Source organism: Pelodiscus sinensis, chromosome 2 (assembly GCF_052426305.1).
Source record: "Pelodiscus sinensis isolate ZL-2025 chromosome 2, ASM5242630v1, whole genome shotgun sequence".
NCBI classification, from domain to species: domain Eukaryota; kingdom Metazoa; phylum Chordata; order Testudines; family Trionychidae; genus Pelodiscus; species Pelodiscus sinensis.
In genome coordinates this window covers 3,466,596-3,483,690 of record NC_143053.1, presented here as the reverse complement: position 1 = coordinate 3,483,690, position 17,095 = coordinate 3,466,596, and the positions used below count along the sequence as shown (strand labels likewise).

The following is a 17,095-nucleotide window of genomic DNA, read 5'->3' as shown; positions in this document are numbered from 1 at the left end:
CGGGGCGGTCACGGGGGCCCTGGGGGCGGGGGGGCCCTCACGGGGGGGGGGGCGGGGCGAGGCGGAGGGGGCGGGGCGGTCACGGGGGGCCCTGGGGGCGGGGCGAGGCGGAGGGGCGGGGCGGTCACGGGGGCCCTGGGGGCGGGGCGAGGCGGAGGGGCGGGGCGGTCACGGGGGCCCTGGGGGCGGGGCGAGTCGGAGGGGGCGGGGCGGTCACGGGGGGGGGCCCTGGGGGCGGGGCGAGGCGGAGGGGGCGGGGCGGTCACGGGGGGCCCTGGGGGCGGGGGGAGGCAGAGGGGGCGGGGCGGTCACGGGGGGGGGCCCTGGGGGCGGGGCGAGGCGGAGGGGCGGGGCGGGGGGGCCCTGGGGGCGGGGCGAGGCGGAGGGGCGGGGCGGTCACGGGGGCCCTGGGGGCGGGGCTGGGGGCGGGGCGGAGGCGGGGGAGGCGGGGGGCGGGGCGGTCACGGGGGCCCTGGGGGCGGGGCGAGGCGGAGGGGCGGGGCGGTCACGGGGGCCCTGGGGGCGGGGGGGCGGAGGGGCGGGGCGGAGGGGGCTGGGGGCGGGCGGGCAGGGGGCGGGGCGGGGGGCCCTGGGGGCGGGGCGAGGCGGAGGGGCGGGGCGGTCACGGGGGCTCTGGGGGCGGGGCGGAGGGGGCGAGGCGGCGGGGGCGGGGCGGTCACGGGGGGGCGCTGGGGGCGGGGCGGGGCGAGGCGGAGGGGGCGGGGCGAACACGGGGGGGGGGGGCCCTGGGGGCGGGGCGAGGCGGAGGGGCGGGGCGGTCACGGGGGCCCTGGGGGCGGGGCGAGGCGGAGGGGCGGGGCGGTCACGGGGGCCCTGGGGGCGGGGCGAGGCGGAGGGGGCGGGGCGAGGGGGCCCTGGGGGCGGGGCGGTCACGGGGGCCCTGGGGGGGGGGGGCGGGGCGGTCACGGGGGCCCTGGGGGCGGGGCGGGGCGAGGCGGAGGGGGCGGGGCTCCATGGTGACGGCGCGGGCCGGGCATGAGGCTGCTCCGCTCCCTGCTGCGGCCGCCCCGCCCCGCCCCCCCCGGGTACCGGCAGGGCCAGAGCCCCGCGCCCGGCGCCCGCGAGTATTTCTACTACGTGGATCACCAGGGACAGGTGGGGCCGCCGGGCGGGGCGGGGCGGGGCGCTGGGCTGTGGGGCAGGGCGCTGGGTTGCGGGGCGCTGGGTTGTGGGGCGGGGCACTGGGCTGTGGGGCGGGGCGCTGGGCTGTGGGGCACTGGGCTGTGGGGCGGGGCACTGGGTTGTGGGGCGCTGGGCTGTGGGGCGGGGCGCTGGGCTGTGGGGCGCTGGGCTGCGGGGCGGGGCGCTGGGTTGTGGGGCGCTGGGTTGTGGGGCGGGGCGCTGGGTTGTGGGGCTGTGGGCTCTGGGGCGGGGCGCTGGGCTGTGGGGCAGGGCGCTGGGTTGCGGGGCGCTGGGTTGTGGGGCGGGGAACTGGGTTGTGGGGCGCTGGGCTGTGGGGTGGGGCGCTGGGGCTGTGGGGCGCTGGGCTGTGGGGTGGGGCGCTGGGCTCTGGGCTGTGGGGCACTGGGCTGTGGGGCAGGGCGCTGGGTTGTGGGGCGCTGGGCTGTGGGGCAGGGCGCTGGGCTGTGGGGCGCTGGGTTGTGGGGCGCTGGGCTGTGGGGCGGGGCGCTGGGCTGTGGGGTGCTGGGCTGTGGGGTGGGGCACTGGGTTGTGGGTCGCTGGGCTGTGGGGCGGGGCGCTGGGCTGTGGGGCGCTGGGCTGTGGGGCGCTGGGCTGTGGGGTGGGGCGCTGGGCTCTGGGCTGTGGGGCGCTGGGCTCTGGGCTGTGGGGCACTGGGCTGTGGGGCAGGGCGCTGGGCTGTGGGGCACTGGGCTGTGGGGCAGGGCGCTGGGTTGTGGGGCGCTGGGTTGTGGGGCGCTGGGCTGTGGGGTGGGGCGGGGCGCTGGGCTGTGGGGCGCTGGGCTGTGGGGTGGGGCGCTGGGTTGCGGGGCGCTGGGTTGCGGGGTGGGGCGCTGGGCTGTGGGGCAGGGCGCTGGGTTGTGGGGCGCTGGGTTGTGGGGCACTGGGCTGTGGGGCGGGGCACTGGGTTATGGGGCGCTGGGCTGTGGGGCTGGGGGCCGAGGCAGGGGGCCAGGGAAACGCTGCCAGCGCCGCCTCTCCCCGGGGCCAGGAGCCGCAGCCTGTGCCAGAGCCCGGCAGCCCCGTCCCGCCCCCTGCCCCACTTGCTCGGAAACCAGGGCTCGGGCTCCCCAGACCCATGCGCTGGAGTGAACAGCGCGGCCCCGGGGTCGTGTTCGTGCCGCTGGCCGAGCCTGCAGGGCGCACGGGGGCCCCTCTCGAAGCTTTTCCCGCCGCCACTAGGGCTAGAAACGGACTTGCTCTTTCAGAATGTGGCCCAGCGCCCCTCACCTGCCACCTGACTCCCGGAGCTGGGGCTTGAAGGAAAGCAATACTTACCCCGCGACTGACAACATGAGAGTTGACAGTGGCCGATTTCAAGTCAGTAGCGGAGCAGCAGCAGCAGCACTGGGTGGCTTGGAAGGATTCGATTTTTATTGGGGAAGGTTAACGTCACCAAACACTCGGGACCCCACAAAATATTTCCACCCCCACGCTGAAGTGTACAGATAGGCAGAGTAAGAGAAACCCTGCTTGGGAACATACCAGGGTTTGATTTACGGCTGGTCACTTCAAGCCCATTGACAGGTGATGTTACCACTTTCTGTTTGTTTACAAGAGTCAACCGCTACCCTAGGCAAGTCATTATTTTCTCAACCCTCCCCCAACAATCTCCCACAAATGTGACTCTTTACATCAGTGAAAATTGGGGAGAAAAATACTTCAAACCCCTCACTTTGCACAACCCCGAAAACGTCAAGTGATCAAGAGAATCGTAGCTGAATAATCAGCGTGGATGTTGCTAGTCAGAGTGATAAAACCAATCGACAGGTAGCTGGACCTGAGACGAGGTTTGCTCCTTGCGATCGGGGAGCTCAGCTGCTTAATGTCCTTTGCCTGCCTTGTGGGGGCCAGGCTGGGTTCTCCCTAGAATGGCCCCTTCGCCCCTTGCTGTGTGTCCCGGTCGGGTCTCTTGCCTTGTTGGGCCTTTCTGAGTCCCCTTGCAGAGCCGAGGTAAATACAGGGAGAAAACCTGACATGCCTCTCACATCGTCAGCAGAATCCCCCGAGAGTCCAGCCGCAGACTTGCGGCCAGTGTCAGGGCTTCACAGCGGCCAGTGAGGATGTGATGTTAGAGGGGGAGAGGGTGTGATGTTAGAGGGGGAGAGAACCCAGCGGGCTGTTGGACTCACAGTCTGTGGACTCTGAATTAGGGACGGAAGCGGCTAATCGACTATCTGATGAGCAAAAGCTTATTGGATAGTTGACTAGTCCCTTGACTAGCTGCTGCTTCAGCAAGGTGGGGGAGCAGGAGCTGGTGCTGGGGGGAGCTGGCTTAAAAGCTGGTCCCCCCCCCAGTACCAATTCTGTGGGGGCAGGGGAGGAGCAGGGAGCAGGCACTAGCCAGGAATCAACTGATTCCCAGCTCATGCCCAGTTCCAGACGCTATGACTCTGCTTTTGAAATGTATTATGAGCCTGCAGGCTCTTAGTACATTTAAAAGGCTGGTGTGCAGCAGGTGGGACCCGGTGTGAGCTGGGAATCAGCTGGCCTGGCTCGCGCCAGGTCCCCCCCACTGTGCACCAGCCTTTCAAATGTGTTAAGAGGCTCTTAATACAGTGGGGTTAGGTCCCAGGGCTGGAAGCTAGCTCCGCTGCAGCTCCCCCACTTATCAACTAATTGACTAGTCGATGGAAAATCCACCGACTAGCCGATGAGCTAATTAACCTGTATTTAACATCTCTTCTCTGAACGCCTGGCTGTATTTTTTTGGTGCGCTTGGGGTGGTTGCAGGCTGTGTGAAGGAAGGCGTGCTGATCCGGGACTGGTCCGTACGCAGTTGCAAGCAGGGTTCTGTTGCCGAAGCCGACTGTGGTGTCCAGGAAGTTGATGCTGGTGCAGGAACGTTCTAGAGAGAATTTTGCGATGGCTGTGGAAGTCGTGGTAGAGACCCAGGAGGAAGTGTAGGGCGTGTGTCCTGCTGTAGCTCATGTGCAGCCTTGCTTCCATGGTGCATTTGCCCAGAAATTCTTCCTCAGATTGAGCAAAGCCCTTGCCCTCCGTCACGCCCTTGCTTTGGACAGAGTGTTCAGTGTGAAATTATTAAAGGTGAGGACGAAATGGAGGAGACTGGCGATGGGTGTGCGGGGATCTCGCCAGCCATGTCGTCATGGTGAGGGACGTTGGTCTGTAGGAGGGTGACATGCATGGTGGCAAGGATGCTGTTCTGAGGGGGGGTGTTAATGTTGCAGTTTCTGGAGGAAGTTGGCTGTGTCCTGGAGGAAGCTGTCCCTTTCTGTGGTGAGTGGTTTGAGGATGGTTGCGTTGAGTCCTGGTGTTCCTTCAGTCAGAGTTCCCTGGCCAGATAAGACGGGCCTGGCTGGGAGCACATAGAGGGTCCCTGGGGTAGGCTCGTGGGGGATGAGGGTTGTAGTGTTTCTCTTGGAGTTGTTTGGGGAAGGATTTGATGACACCCTTTAAATTCCTGGTGAATTGTGGTGCAGAATCTTCTTGGATTTTTTTCGGACTGTCAGTGAGGACATGGTAGTTCCGGGTACCGTCGTCAGTGCTGTGACGGAGTTCTTGGAGGCCGGCGCAGCAAATGACTTCTAGCTCTCCGCGTGTTCATCTTGCAACAGGTGCGGTGGTGCTGCAGCATTTCAGTCCCTTGGAGAATACAGCCAACTCCGTTCCGCTTGAGGGCAGTCCTGAAAAACTGATGATGTTGGTGTGCCCTGGAGAGCCCGTGGGGGGGAGGGGTCCTTTCAGAGGTGGGGTTCTGTGAATGGGGTTGTACTTGGTTCCACGTTTGCTTGTGTTGGATGGCTGTTCTCGGATCGTGCTGTTGGTTTACAGTCACACGTCCCCCGTCCTGCCACCAGAGGGGGCTGAAAAGCTAACAACACACATCACTGTCCACAGTCCTCAAATATGGCGACTGACTACAGTGTGCTCCCTGCCCTGACCCAGACAGGAAAGGGGGGGGCACTGCCTCGAAAGCCAGGGCTTGGGGCGGGGGAGACGCTGTCCGTTCCAGCCCGGCAGCGGGAGGCAGCGTCTCTCGGCAGAGCAGCAGCTCTGCGAAGCGAGGCGACCCCCGGCAGGTGGCTTCCGTCACGTTCAGGTGCAGGGCCAGGCCGGGGGGGAGGTGGACTTGGCTTAGAGGCTGTTGTTGGGCACCAGCCTGTGAGCCTGTCCCCCTCTCGCAGCCGGCTCCAGTGACGGCTCCGGGCTCCCGGGGAAGGGAGCTACTGTCCTCGCCAGGCAGCAGCTGTATCAGAGGTAGCAAAGGGGGCGAGCGGGAGCCGGTGCCCATGAGGAGCTGGCTGAAAAGCGGCTCCCCATGAGCACCGGATCCACCTGTCCTCCCCCTCTGCTAGAGAGGCAGCAGCGTGGCGGGCGAGGGGGCAGGCTGGAGTTCAAGCAGGCGCCCTGTGCATGCTGGCTCTGCAGACCCACTTGTCCCCCCGCCTCCTACAGCAAACTGGTTCCCGCCAGCACCAGCTCCCTGGTGCCGCCTGTCCCCCCCCCCCCCCCCCTGCCCCTCCCCCCCCCCCCCCACACCCATAGTCCCTGGGGGCTGCCTATCAGAGGCAGCAGCGTGCGGGATGGGCAGGGCAGGGCAGGCTGCTGCAAAGCAGCTTCTGTCCATGAGGAGCTCAGACCCCAGACGGGCTGCTGCCACCCCATGCTGCTGCCACTGGATCAGAGGCAGCAGCAAGGGGCGACGGGCAGCTGGTGCATGAGGGAAGCTGGTTTTTAAACCGGCTCCCCTCGTGATCTGGCTCCGCCTGCCACCCCACACGGCTGCCTCTGATAGGCAGCCCCCAGGGACTGTGGAGTCGTCGTGTAAACACGGAGATTTCATGCAGTTACCCCACTGTTCAGTGACATGCTATTTAACATCCCTAGCTAGGGGTTGCTCTGGCTAGGCTGGATTGCCCCGCCACAGTGGGTCCCGGCAGGCGGGGAGCTGCTCCACCCCCACCGGTTAACCAGGGCTGGTGAGCGCTCCCCGTTGATGCTGGTGCTTCCTGGTTAACCTTTCACATTCCCAGGGTCCTGTCTGCTGACAGTGGCCAATGCCAGGCGCCCCAGAGGGAATGAACAGAGCAGGGAATCATCCAGTGATGCCTCCTGTTGCTCCTTTCCAGCCCCTGACAAACAGGCTACGGACACCATCCGCACCCATCCTGGCTTCTAGCCATCCATGGACCCAACCTCCATGAATCTATCGAGCTCTTTTTTAAATCCTGTTAAAGTCCTGGCCTTCACCATATCCTCTGGCGAGGAGTTCCACAGGTGACCGTACACTGCATGTTGAAAAACTTCCTTTGGTTTGTTTTAAAACCTGCTGCTTATTCATTTGGAGACCCCCTAGTTCTTGTGTTGTAGAAAGGAGTAAATAGCGCTTCCTGATTTACGGGCCCTGCAGCTTCCTTGCCCGGAGGACGGGCTGGAGGCTGGGTTTCCCAGTGGGTAGCAGCCCGCTCGCAAAGCCAAGTGTTATTAACAAGCTCCATGTGCAAGTGAAATCCCGGGAAGCGTCAGACCCATGGAGCGGTCGCTATCTGGGCTTGGAAACTGCCAACTGGTCCCCTCTGGGCTGTTTGCGCCTCCCTGATCCAGTAGCATTAATTGATCATTTTTCCTGCCTTGACTTAACCGGCTCTAGAATGAAGGGGGAAGGAGTCAGGGGGGGAGAGGTTAGGTGCTGTAATTAGTGCTAATGAAGAGGAATGGGATGGGGGAGGGGGCGGCCGCAAGGCCTGGGCATTGGGACACGGCTCCCTTCCCCAGCCAGGAGGACACCGGCAGCTCCTGGTGAGTCCCGTGGGTGACTCCTTCCTGCAGCGGGGCCGAGGAAGCCTGGCTGGAGGTCCCTGGCGAGAGGAGCGCATGGTCACTAGGGGCGCTGATCGGACGTGGCGACCACAGGGAGCCGTTGCTCCAGAGCAGAGGCAGCGTCCGCCCGGGGCGCAGGGCGGCACGGCCCAGTAGCTCACACCTACCTGGCGTCCCATGGAGCACGGAGGCTGCAGGTCTCCGGCGGGATCAGAGCCCCACAGCCCCGGCTCTGCCCAAGCAGGATAGTGGGGCGGTGGGCTCCTTGCGTGCCGGACGCCGGGCTCCGAAATGTCTCCCGAGGACTCCCCTGGCCTCGGGGGCCCCTCTGTGCGGTGGCAGGTTGACCTTCATTGGCCCCTCTCTCGCCTTGTCTTGCAGCTTTTCCTGGACGATGCCAAAGTGAAGAACTTCATCACCTGTTTTAAAGGTAACGCTCCCCCCTCTCCCTTCCCCCACACAGGCCACGTGCCCCAGGGCCCGGTCACTTCTCCATGCCCCAGGGCCCAGACGCTGCAGCCCTCTCCCCTCGGGCTCTGAACCTGGCACTCACAGGCTGAGCGGGGGTCGGTAGGCTCAGCGCCTGGGCAGGAAATCCCTTGTTCCGCGGGGAGGGAGACATTTCGTCAGTAGGGATTTCTCTCTCCCGAGTCGCCCCGATGCGATGGGACCCTACGGCCGCGCTCTCCTCCGCGGCAGTGCAGGCTGCAGCGCTCGGGGTGCTGTGTGCAGGGAGCGGAGTGCGGGGCGCTTTCCCCTCTGAGACAGCGGGACCCCAGTGGCCTAGCAGGGTGAACATCAGAACGGCCAGACAGGGTCAGACCAAAAGCCCATCCAGCCCAGAGTCCTGTCTGCTGACAGTCGTCAGTACCGGGTGCCCCAGAGGGAGTGAACAGAACAGGGAATCATTAAGTGACCCCTCCCCTGTCACCCATTTCCAGCTTCTGGTAAACAGAGGCAAGGGAGATCTTCCTTGCTCAGCCTGGCTAATAACCATTGATGGACCTACCCTCCATGAATTGATCTAGCGCTTTTTTGAACCCTATTAAAGTCTTGGTCTTTACAATATCCTGTGGCGAGGAGTTCCACAGGTTGACCGTGCGCTGCATGAAGAAAAACTTCCTTTTGTTTGTTTTAAACCTGCTGCCTGTACATGTCCGTGGGGGACCCCTAGTTCTGGTGGGATGAGAGAGGGTGCGAGGTGATGCCATGCTATTGAAAGTGTCGCTTACAGGAGAGGCCTGAAACTCAGCCCCCAAAGCCGCTTCGTCAGCGGGGCCTTGTGTGCTCCCTGTCACACGGCTGTGGGTCAGGGGAGAGGCAGGCATGTGGAGCTGTGACAATACCGTCCTCTCGGGATCTCCGCTCACCGCTTCCGTGTGCTGGCTGGAATCGGTCAGACCCAGTTGTTCGGCAGGCTGCAGCCTTCCAGGGCGCTAAGCCTACTACTGCTACGCGGGTGTGAATGGGTCCTGGCCATCCCCGGGAAACATGTAGTCTGCTGCACTTCCTTGGCCTGGACACAGCCTGGTCCCCCTCCGCGGTCTGAAGACTGGAACCAAGCTCCGTGCTCCAGCCCATCACATGGAGCACAGCCTGCTTGTGGGCTGGGGGTTGCCTGCAGGACGCCAGCCCTGATTTCCTCTGCGCTGGCTGCTGCTCTCTGGGCTGTGCTGTTCAGGATCACATCCCTTCCTGGAGGGGAGCCCAGCTCGGCTCCTGTGAGGGCCCCATGGGAAAGTCCTGGGCTAAGCCTGGAGGCGATTCCCGAAATCCCCTCCCTTAACTCCTCTGCAGGGATTTTATCTTCTGGAGCAGCACGTACCCCCTGCTCGCGTGCTGGCTCCCGGCGCCGCGGGTGCGGCTAATCCTCAATCGGTCTCCTGCCGGGGCCGGCTGCTCCCCGCAGACAGCTGGACCCGCATGGTATTAAAGCAGCTCGCTGCAGGCACATCTGTGCTCCCGGGGCAGCGGGTGGGGGGAGAAACGTGGTCGGGGGAGGCTGCCTTTGGCCTGGTTCTCCCCGCTGGGGCCTGGCTGCCTGCGGAGCGGTGTGGGTGAGTGAAGCTGGTCAGGCCGTGGTGCCGTGTTCCCGCCACACCGGGCAGTGTTAATCTGCTCCCCCACAATAATCACCCCCCTTCAGCCGCTGCAGCAAATCGCCAGGGACCCCATAACTGGGATTTTGAAACCCAGCAGGGTCTCCACATGAGCTGAAAAACGGGATTCCTCGGGAGTCTGCCAACCCAGTGCTTGTCCTGGTCTGACCCTGCTTTGTGCAAGAGCTCATGCATAACAGCAGCTGGGCAGGGCAGGGTTAATACATCTGTCCCGCTGCTGGGCTCACCCCATCTCAAACAAGAGACTTGGGCGCTGGAAAGGATTCAGAACAGGGTAACAAAAATGATTCGGGGTTTGGAACGGGTCCCATATGAGGAGAGGTTAAAGTGACTGGGACTTTTCAGCTCAGAAAAGAGGAGACCAAGGGGGGATAGGACAGAGGTCTATAAAATCATGAGTGGAGTGGAAAAAGTGAACAAGGGAAAGTTATTGACTTATTCCCACAAGATAAGAACTAGGGGTCACCAGATGAAATGAATAGGCAGCAGGTTTAAAACACACCAAAGGAAGTGTTCCTTCACTCAGAGCACAAGTATCAGAGGGGGAGCCATGCTAGTCTGAATCTGCAAAAGCGACGAGGAGTCCTGTGGCGCCTTATAGACTAACTGAAGTGTAGGAGCATAAGCTTTCGTGGGCAAAGACCCACTTCGTCAGATGCATGTAGTGGAAATTTCCAGAGGCAGGTATAAATATGCAGGCCAGGGTCAGGCTGGAGATGACGAGGTGGATCCAATCAGGGAGGATGAGGCCCACTTCTAGCAGCTGATCTGGAGGTGTGAATTCCAAGAGAGCAGAAGCTGCTTTTGTAGTGAGCGAACCATTCACAGTCTTTGTTTAATCCAGAGTTGATTGTGTCAAACTTGCAGATGAACTGTAGCTCAGCAGTTACTCAGAGCACAGCCAACCTGTGGAACTCCTCGCCTGAGGATGTGGTGAAGGCCAGAACTTTAACAGGGTTCAAAAAAAGAGCTAGATAGATCCATGGAGGTTGGGTCCACCAATGGCTGTTAACCAGGATGGGTAGGGATGGTGTCTCCAGCCTCTGTTTGTCAGAGCTGGACATGGATGACGGGAGGGATCACTTGATGATTCCCTGTTCTGCTCACTCCCTCTGGGGCACCGGGCATTGGCCACTGTGGGGAGACAGGACCCGGGGCTGGACGGACCTTTGGTCTGACCCGGTCTGGCCGCTCTGATGTTCTTACGCCAAAGCCCAGGATCTCCCGGCTGCAGGCACCGCTAGCCCCCTGCCTCGCTCCCCCTTCCACTCTGGCACCATCTTTCCTGGCGCTGCGGCTCCATTTCAGGCCATCCCAGCCTGTCCCTTCCACCCCTTTCTCCAGCAGCTGGTTCTGTAGCACAGGCAGTGCCGGGCCTTGGCGCGTTAGTTTCACTGACACCGTTACAGGCGCTCAGCTCTTACTAGTAACAACTCCTGTCCGTCAGCCCGCCCCCCCCCCCCCCCCCGGCTAAAACCCCAAAGCCTCCGCTTCCCAGCTTGAGGGGCAGTGGAGGGTGCGTGGTGGCCGTTTGCTTCCCTCGCTGTGTGTCGGTGCACAGCCAGGCTCAGCGTGCCCACCCCCCCGGCGCTGCCCGAAGGGAAGCCGTGACAGAGCTTGGCGGAGGAGGCAAGGAGAAACCGAGGAATAAAATCCCCCCTTAGCGGGTGTTGGATCCGCGTGGCAGGGTACAAGCTGATAAGTGCAGGGAAGTCGTTGCCTTTTGCCGATGCCTTCGGGTTCCCGTACGCTCTCGGCAGCGCCGGCGGGCATGGGGCGTGGAGGCAGCGGTGCTGTGACGCAGGGTTCTGTGCCGGTGGCTTGTGGGTGCCTACTTGCTACTCCACTTGGCAGCTGTGACTTGGCGGCTTCATTAGCTTTGCTGCCTCAGACTCCCCTGAAAACACATCTGGTGCCCGGGCCCAGCATGACAGCAGGAGGGGTGGGCAACGGGCAGGCGTGCCCTGGCCAAAATCAGCTGCTTCACCCGGATCCGCTTGAATTGCCCGCCAAAGGAGAGTCTCCCGGCCTGCCCGCGGTGACTTGCTGCCTCCCCCACTTCGCGCCCCAGCTTCCCCGAGCCCGTCGGCGCTTGGGTGTGCTGGGCTCGCTCTCTGGGGTGCAGGCGGGGATGTCAAATCCTGTTGAAGTGGTTAGCTGGTGAAGGGATTAAAGGGGTGTGGGCGGGAGGGTGCACCGGCTGGAGCAACCCCTATTCCCTGCAGGCCGGAGCAGTTCCTGTCTGTGGGGTACCCAGGCCTCGGACGTCAGAGCTGCCCCTGTCCATGGCAGGCCCTCCGCAGGGCTTTAGTAGCCCCGTCCCCGCAGCAAGTGGGGAGCTGCTCCAGCCCCTCCCAGCTAACCGGAACCAATGAGCCCCACCCGTTAAGGCCGATGCGTACACGTGAACCTTTCCCATCCCTTGCCCCTGTTGTACAGAGGGTGGTTAACGGAGCGGGAAAACCATCCAGAGACATGCCCAAGGCCATGGAGTGTCTCAGTGGCAGAGCGGGGCACAGCCCTCTGCACTCATCTCCCCTCCCCCTCTGTGCATCACCTGCCGTTCTAGATGGCCAGTTCCTTTAGGAAGCAGCTGCCTTCCCGTAGCCTGTGTACAGCCCCATCCCCGACGGGCGTCTGCCCCGGGCCTCTGGCTACCACTGCAGTGCACAGGCTCACGCAGCGTGTGTCCTCTCGCCTACCCCCCGGAGCGCTTCTCACTCGGCCCGGCTCGCTTCCCGTTAAACCAGGGGGGGGGGGTATTTCCAGCGCCACGCGCACTGCTCAGCATGGGCGTCGGTTTGCAAGGACCCAGGCAATCTGGGCCAGATCTTTACAGCCAAGTGGGAAATTGCGTCTGCCAGGCAGGCTGGGCTGCTGCCTCTCGTCTGCCAGTGGCTGGCTCCTCTTCTGTCCCGTTCACCGCTGGCCAGAGGCCAAAGGAGCCGCCCCAGACGGGAGAAGACACGGACCAGGGGCTGGGTGGCCTTGCTCACTCACGGGTCAGCAACACGGCAGGGTTTTCTCAGAGGCTGGTCCCCCATAAGCAGCCAGTGGGTTTCCTGCAGGCCCAGCGTCTGGTCTGCAGAGAAGACCTGGCCGTGCGGAGGAACTGGGCAGGGTCTGTGCAAAGGGAGCAGGACAGGAGGACGGACAATGGTCCTGCTGGGAGGAAAGGCTCAAGGGGGCCGTTAGCCTTGGAGGAGCAGAGAGGGAGACCCGAGAGCCAGTGTGAAAAATCTCAGCCGGGGGCGTAGGTGCATCTAAAAGACACAGCTCCTAATGGCGGGAGGTCCAGGCGCCCTAGGAGAGGAGGAGACAGGGAAGGGGTGCAGGCCGAGGAGGAAGTATGGGTTGGATAAATGGACTGTAAGGTGGATAGAAAGCTGGCTAGACTGTCGGGCCTAGCGGGTTGTGATCGATGGCTCCATGCCAGGCTGGCGGTCGGTTTCTAGCGGAGTGCCCCAGGGATCGGTTCTAGGGCCGGTTTGGTTCAATATCTTTATGAATGACCTGGAGGAGGGGATGGGTTGCACCCCCAGCAAGTTTGCGGGTGACACTAAGCTAGGGGCAGAGATAAATACGCTGGAGGGCAGGGATAGAGTCCAGAGTGACCTGGACAGATTAGAGGATTGGGCCAAAAGAAATCTGAGGAGGTTCAACAAGGACAAGTTCAGAGACCTGCACTTGGGATGGAAGAATCCCAAGCATTGTTACAGGCTGGGGACCGACTGGCTAAGTAGCAGTTCTGCAGAAAAGGACCTGGGGATACAGTGGATGAGAAGCTGGAGATGAGTCAACAGGGCGCCCTTGTAGCCAAGAAGGCTAATGGCATATTAGGTGCATTAGGAGGCAAATTGCCAGCAGATCCAGAGAAGTGAGGCCACATCTGGAGTATTGTGCCCAGTTCTGGGCCCCCCACTATAGAAGGATGTGGACGCATTGGAGAGGGTCCAGTGGAGGGCGACCGAAGTGGTTAGGGGGCTGGAGCACATGACTTATGAGGAGAGGCTGAGGGACCTGGGTCTGTTTAGTCTGCAGAAGAGCAGAGTGAGGGGGGATTTGAGAGCAGCCTTCAGCTACCTGAAGGGGGGTTCCAGAGAGGCTGGCGAGAGGCTGTTCTCAGTGGGGGCAGGTGGCAGAACAAGGAGCAATGGGCTCAAGTTGTGGTGGGGGAGGTCTAGGTGGGGTATTAGGAAAAGCTCTTTCCCTAGGCGGGTGGGGAAGCGCTGGGCTGGGTTCCCTGGGCAGGGGGTGGAGTCTCCACCCCTAGAGGTGTTTAAGTCCGGTCTGGCCAGAGCCCTGGCTGGGCTGATGGAGTTGGGGCTGGTCCTGCTCTGGGCAGGGGCTGGTCTCGGTGACTCCTGGGGCTGTGTGAGCTGCCGCCACGTGGCCTGTCCTGCTCCCCGGCTCTGTGGCCTGGCTTTGGAGTGGGTTCCCTGCGGGAACGTGCCTGTCCTTGGCGTGGCTGGGGGGTGGGGTGCTAACGAAGCCCTCGCTGACGGGGCGGGGGGGCGTTGCCGTGCGGCCTCTGAGCCCCCCTGCTTTCTCTCTGCTCCCCAGATAAGAAGTTCCTGGTCTTCTTCTTCAAACAACTGCAGCTGAACCGGAGCGGGCGCTACCAGGACGCCTTCCCCTACCTGTCGCCCTGCGGGCGGGAGCACAACTTCGTGCGCTGTGACGACCGCCCCGTCGTCTTCACCCACGTGCTGCGGGGCCGGGCGGGCGGGGAGCTGCTCTCCTACTGCGGCGGCGGCGAGCAGCTGGCGGTCGGCTTCGAGCCCCACAAGCTGGCGCTGCTCCCCGAGAACGGGCGCCTTTACCACCCCGGCCCCCCCAAGGCCGGCGGCGTGGGGCTGGTGAAATCGGCGCTGGCCTTCGAGCTGAGCTCCAGCTTTGAGTACGGCCAGGGGGCCGGCGCGCCCCCCACCCACTTCCGCTGGCAGGGCGAGCGCTACGCCCTCACCCACGAGCTGCTGCCGCTGCTCCGCGCCCACGGCAGCGCCTGAGCCGGGGCCTGGCCCGGGGAGACCGCTTGGGCCCGAGGACAGAGCAAGGACCGGCCGGCTGCCACCACCTGGGCCTGAGGCCAGCACCTCCCTGCGTCTCTGACCGGTCGCCCCCCGCCCCCTCTGCCCTGCCCCATGTGCGCCACCTTGGGCCACGCAGCCCCACGCTTGGCTGCTGGAAAGGCCTCCAGGGGCTCTCCTCAGGGGCGTGGGCCCCCCAAGCCCCAGGGGCTGCCCTTACAGCTCTCGAGAGGGCTGGGCCCCCATGGGCTGAAAAGCCGCAGGGGAGCGGAGTCTGGCTTTGCCGTGGGGCTGGGACTGTCCCCGGAGGGCAGAACGGGCAGGGCAGAGCCGGATCCTCCCCCGGGGCAGCCCCTCTCCTTCCGCAGCCCCTCCCAGTTTTTAGGGTGGGCCAGGCACTTGCTGGGCCTGCCCTTCCTCCTAGTGGGGGGGGCAGGGCTCTGGGGAAAGCCCCTCCCCGCTAGTGGACACCCAGCCCAGAGCAGATCTGGGCCCCCGCCCCACGGCCGGGCCTGTCAGCTCGGGGCCATGCTGAGCCGTGGGTGCTGGGCCCAGCGGCGCTTTGGGATTAGCTCTGGGGCGCTGACCGGGGGGGGCTGGCGTTGTTCTGGGGCCTGGAGGCTTAAACTGCTGTAAGATCCGTGTGGGACTCGCTCGTCTGATTCGCCCCCGCGCCGCCCACCCCTGGCCCTGCCCCTGCCCCTAGGAAGGGGCCCAGGCGACACAGCCAGCCTGGCAAACAGCCCCTTTGCTGCCATCAGCTGTTAAACTGGGCTGGGGGAGGGGGGGCTGTCGAGCTCTGCTGCTCTAGGCCCCCCCCCCAGCCCTTCGTGGCGCAGACCAGCCCTGAGGGAAAGGGGCGGCAGGGGAGGAGTGAGGTGCCTGTGTGAGGGAGACTCTTCCGCCTGCACGGCCCAGAGCTCCTGGCTTCATGTGGCAGGAAGGGGCTGCCTGGGGGGCGGGGCACCTGAGCTCCCTGCGCTAACCACTGGGTGTCACAGCTCCCCCCATTGCTTGTTTTCAGCCTGCAAACACTCTTCCCCCCCCCCCCCCGAGATCCCTGCGCTAACCACTGGGCGTCACAGCTCCCCCCTTGCTCGTTTTCAGCCTGCAGACCTTCCCCCTGCCCCTCCAAGCTCCCTGCACTAACCACTGGGCTTCACAGCTCCCCCCTTGCTCGTTTTCAGCCTGCAAACCTTCCCCCCCCCCCCCCCCCCGAGCTCCCTGCGCTAACCACTGGGCGTCACAGCTCCCCCCATTGCTTGTTTTCAGCCTGCAGACGCTCTTCCCCCCCCCCCCCCCCCCCGAGATCCCTGTGCTAACCACTGGGCTTCACAGCTCCCCCCTTGCTCGTTTTCAGCCTGCAGACTCTCCCCCCCCCCCCCCCGAGCTCCCTGCGCTAACCACTGGGCTTCACAGCTCCTCCTTTGCTTGCTCTCAGCCTGCGGACCTCCTGGACCAGGCTGCAGACTTGGCCACCCCCCTTTGGAGCTTGATCACGCCCTTCCCCCCCCCCCCCCCCCGCTGGGCGGAGCTGGCATCTCAGAAATCTACTTCCACCCCCTGCCCTGAGCACGGCACGGAAACACGAGCCCCGGGCAGGGGGAGGCTCCAAGCCACCCCCCAGCTGTCTCCCTGCTCAGGGCCAAACCCTTTTCATGGGCCAGACCCTGCTGCCCCTCAAGCTGGCAGAACTCCCGCCCATCTCTGGGGTTTGCTGCCCTCGGCCCCGGAGGGTTTCCTGTCGGGGGGCCGCAGAACCAGGCTGCCATCAGGCTGTGAGCGACGGTGGCAGGCCTGGGCCTCATGCCACCCCCCCGGGGCTCAACCCACCCCCTCTGCCCTAGCTCAGAGCGCGGTCGGTGCCTCCCAAAGCCAGCTGGAGCCGAGGCCTCTGAGCCACTCAGCTCTCTGCTGAAAAGGCTTTTTGACCAGGGACTTCGTGCTCCGGGGCAGCTTTCGAGACCCCCTCAACCTGAGCCAGGCTGCGATGCACCCACCTCTGTGAGCAGCCGGGGGCGTGGAGCCTCGTCTGCATTCCTCAGCACCCATCAGTAGACAGGCCCAAGGCCCTGTCCTGGAGCAGTGTCGGAGTCAGCAGGAACGGGCCGGGTCAGCGCCAGCAGCCGGGGGGCAGGACCACAAGAGACATGTGCACGAGCATTGGGACCCTGGGCTACTGGCTCCAGGGAATCAGGCTGCTGCCTTGTGCCTCAGTTTCCCCAGCTGTGAGCTTTGTGCGATGCCCGGTGCCCTCTGTGCAAAGTACCACGTGAGGGCTGCTCGTTCCCACGCTGTGTGTCGGGGGGGGGGGGCTGTCCACTGCGGGGCTAAGCCCAGGACCCCAGACAGCAGCAGCCAAGTGGTTCATGGGTCGCGGTCCCCTCCCCCCGAACAGGCCTCCCCAGGCGGGCTGAGGTGCTCTCAGCCTTCGGCAGAGCCTGCCCCTGGCTTCTGGCTGGAAACACCCTCTGGAGGCGCAGCCGGGAGCAGACGTCACCCAGCCACGGGGGCTAAACCAGCCAGGCTGCCTCCGAGTACGTGGCACCGAGCACCGCCTGCCCGAGGGGCTGGAGAAAGGGCAGCATTGGAACCGGGCGCTGGGCACCGGGCGGGTCGCAAACAGCCCCTCTGCCCGCCGCCCTTCCCCACGCGCACGGGGCACCGGGCTGGGGTCTCTCGGAGCCCACCCGCGTGGGGTGGGGGCTGCGACAGCCACTTACTAAAGAGATGATTGGCTTGGGGGCCCAGGCTTAGGGATCCTGCCTTACTTTCCAGCTGGCAGGCCCCCCTGCAGAGGAGTCCGGTGTAGGGTGAGGGAGGCCCTGCTGTCCCGCCCGACACTGCTCTCCCCTGCGGGGTGTTCTCGGGGCTTCTCCAGCTGCGCTCTGGCCACGGCAGCCACTGGGCAGAGGGGGTGGCTGATCAGCCTGCCTGGGGCGGGGGGGGACAGGGGGTGCCAGGGGCCCTATGCGCAGAGAGCAGCCGCATGCTGGCAAC

The 17,095-nt window shown here is 64.2% G+C and overlaps 1 protein-coding gene across 2 annotated transcripts; it reads left to right on the top strand.

Annotated features, from left to right (window-relative positions):
- Window positions 1-960: 960 nt before the first annotated feature.
- Window positions 961-14,735, top strand: C2H8orf82 (chromosome 2 C8orf82 homolog). 2 transcript variants are annotated; one of them, XM_089776130.1, is made up of 4 exons: window positions 980-1,116; window positions 2,370-2,481; window positions 7,327-7,375; window positions 13,629-14,735. In XM_089776130.1, the coding sequence occupies exons 2-4, from the start codon at window positions 2,371-2,373 to the stop codon at window positions 14,072-14,074; spliced, it is 606 nt and encodes a 201-aa protein (XP_089632256.1). In that variant the 5' UTR covers window positions 980-1,116; window position 2,370; the 3' UTR covers window positions 14,075-14,735. The 2 variants fall into 2 exon arrangements, with proteins under 2 accessions (XP_089632255.1, XP_089632256.1); XM_089776129.1 differs by lacking the exon at window positions 2,370-2,481 and having other exon boundaries at window positions 961-1,116.
- The last annotated feature ends 2,360 nt before the right edge of the window (window positions 14,736-17,095 follow it).

What these genes read in the sequence shown, in the direction of transcription:
- C2H8orf82 (XM_089776129.1), top strand. Translation starts at nt 997, where the DNA reads ATGAGGCTGCTCCGCTCCCTGCTGCGGCCGCCCCGCCCCGCCCCCCCC. An exon ending in ACGTGGATCACCAGGGACAG is followed by an intron (nt 1,117 to 7,326) that starts GTGGGGCCGCCG and finishes CTTGTCTTGCAG; the next exon opens with CTTTTCCTGGACGATGCCAA. An exon ending in CTTCATCACCTGTTTTAAAG is followed by an intron (nt 7,376 to 13,628) that starts GTAACGCTCCCC and finishes TCTGCTCCCCAG; the next exon opens with ATAAGAAGTTCCTGGTCTTC.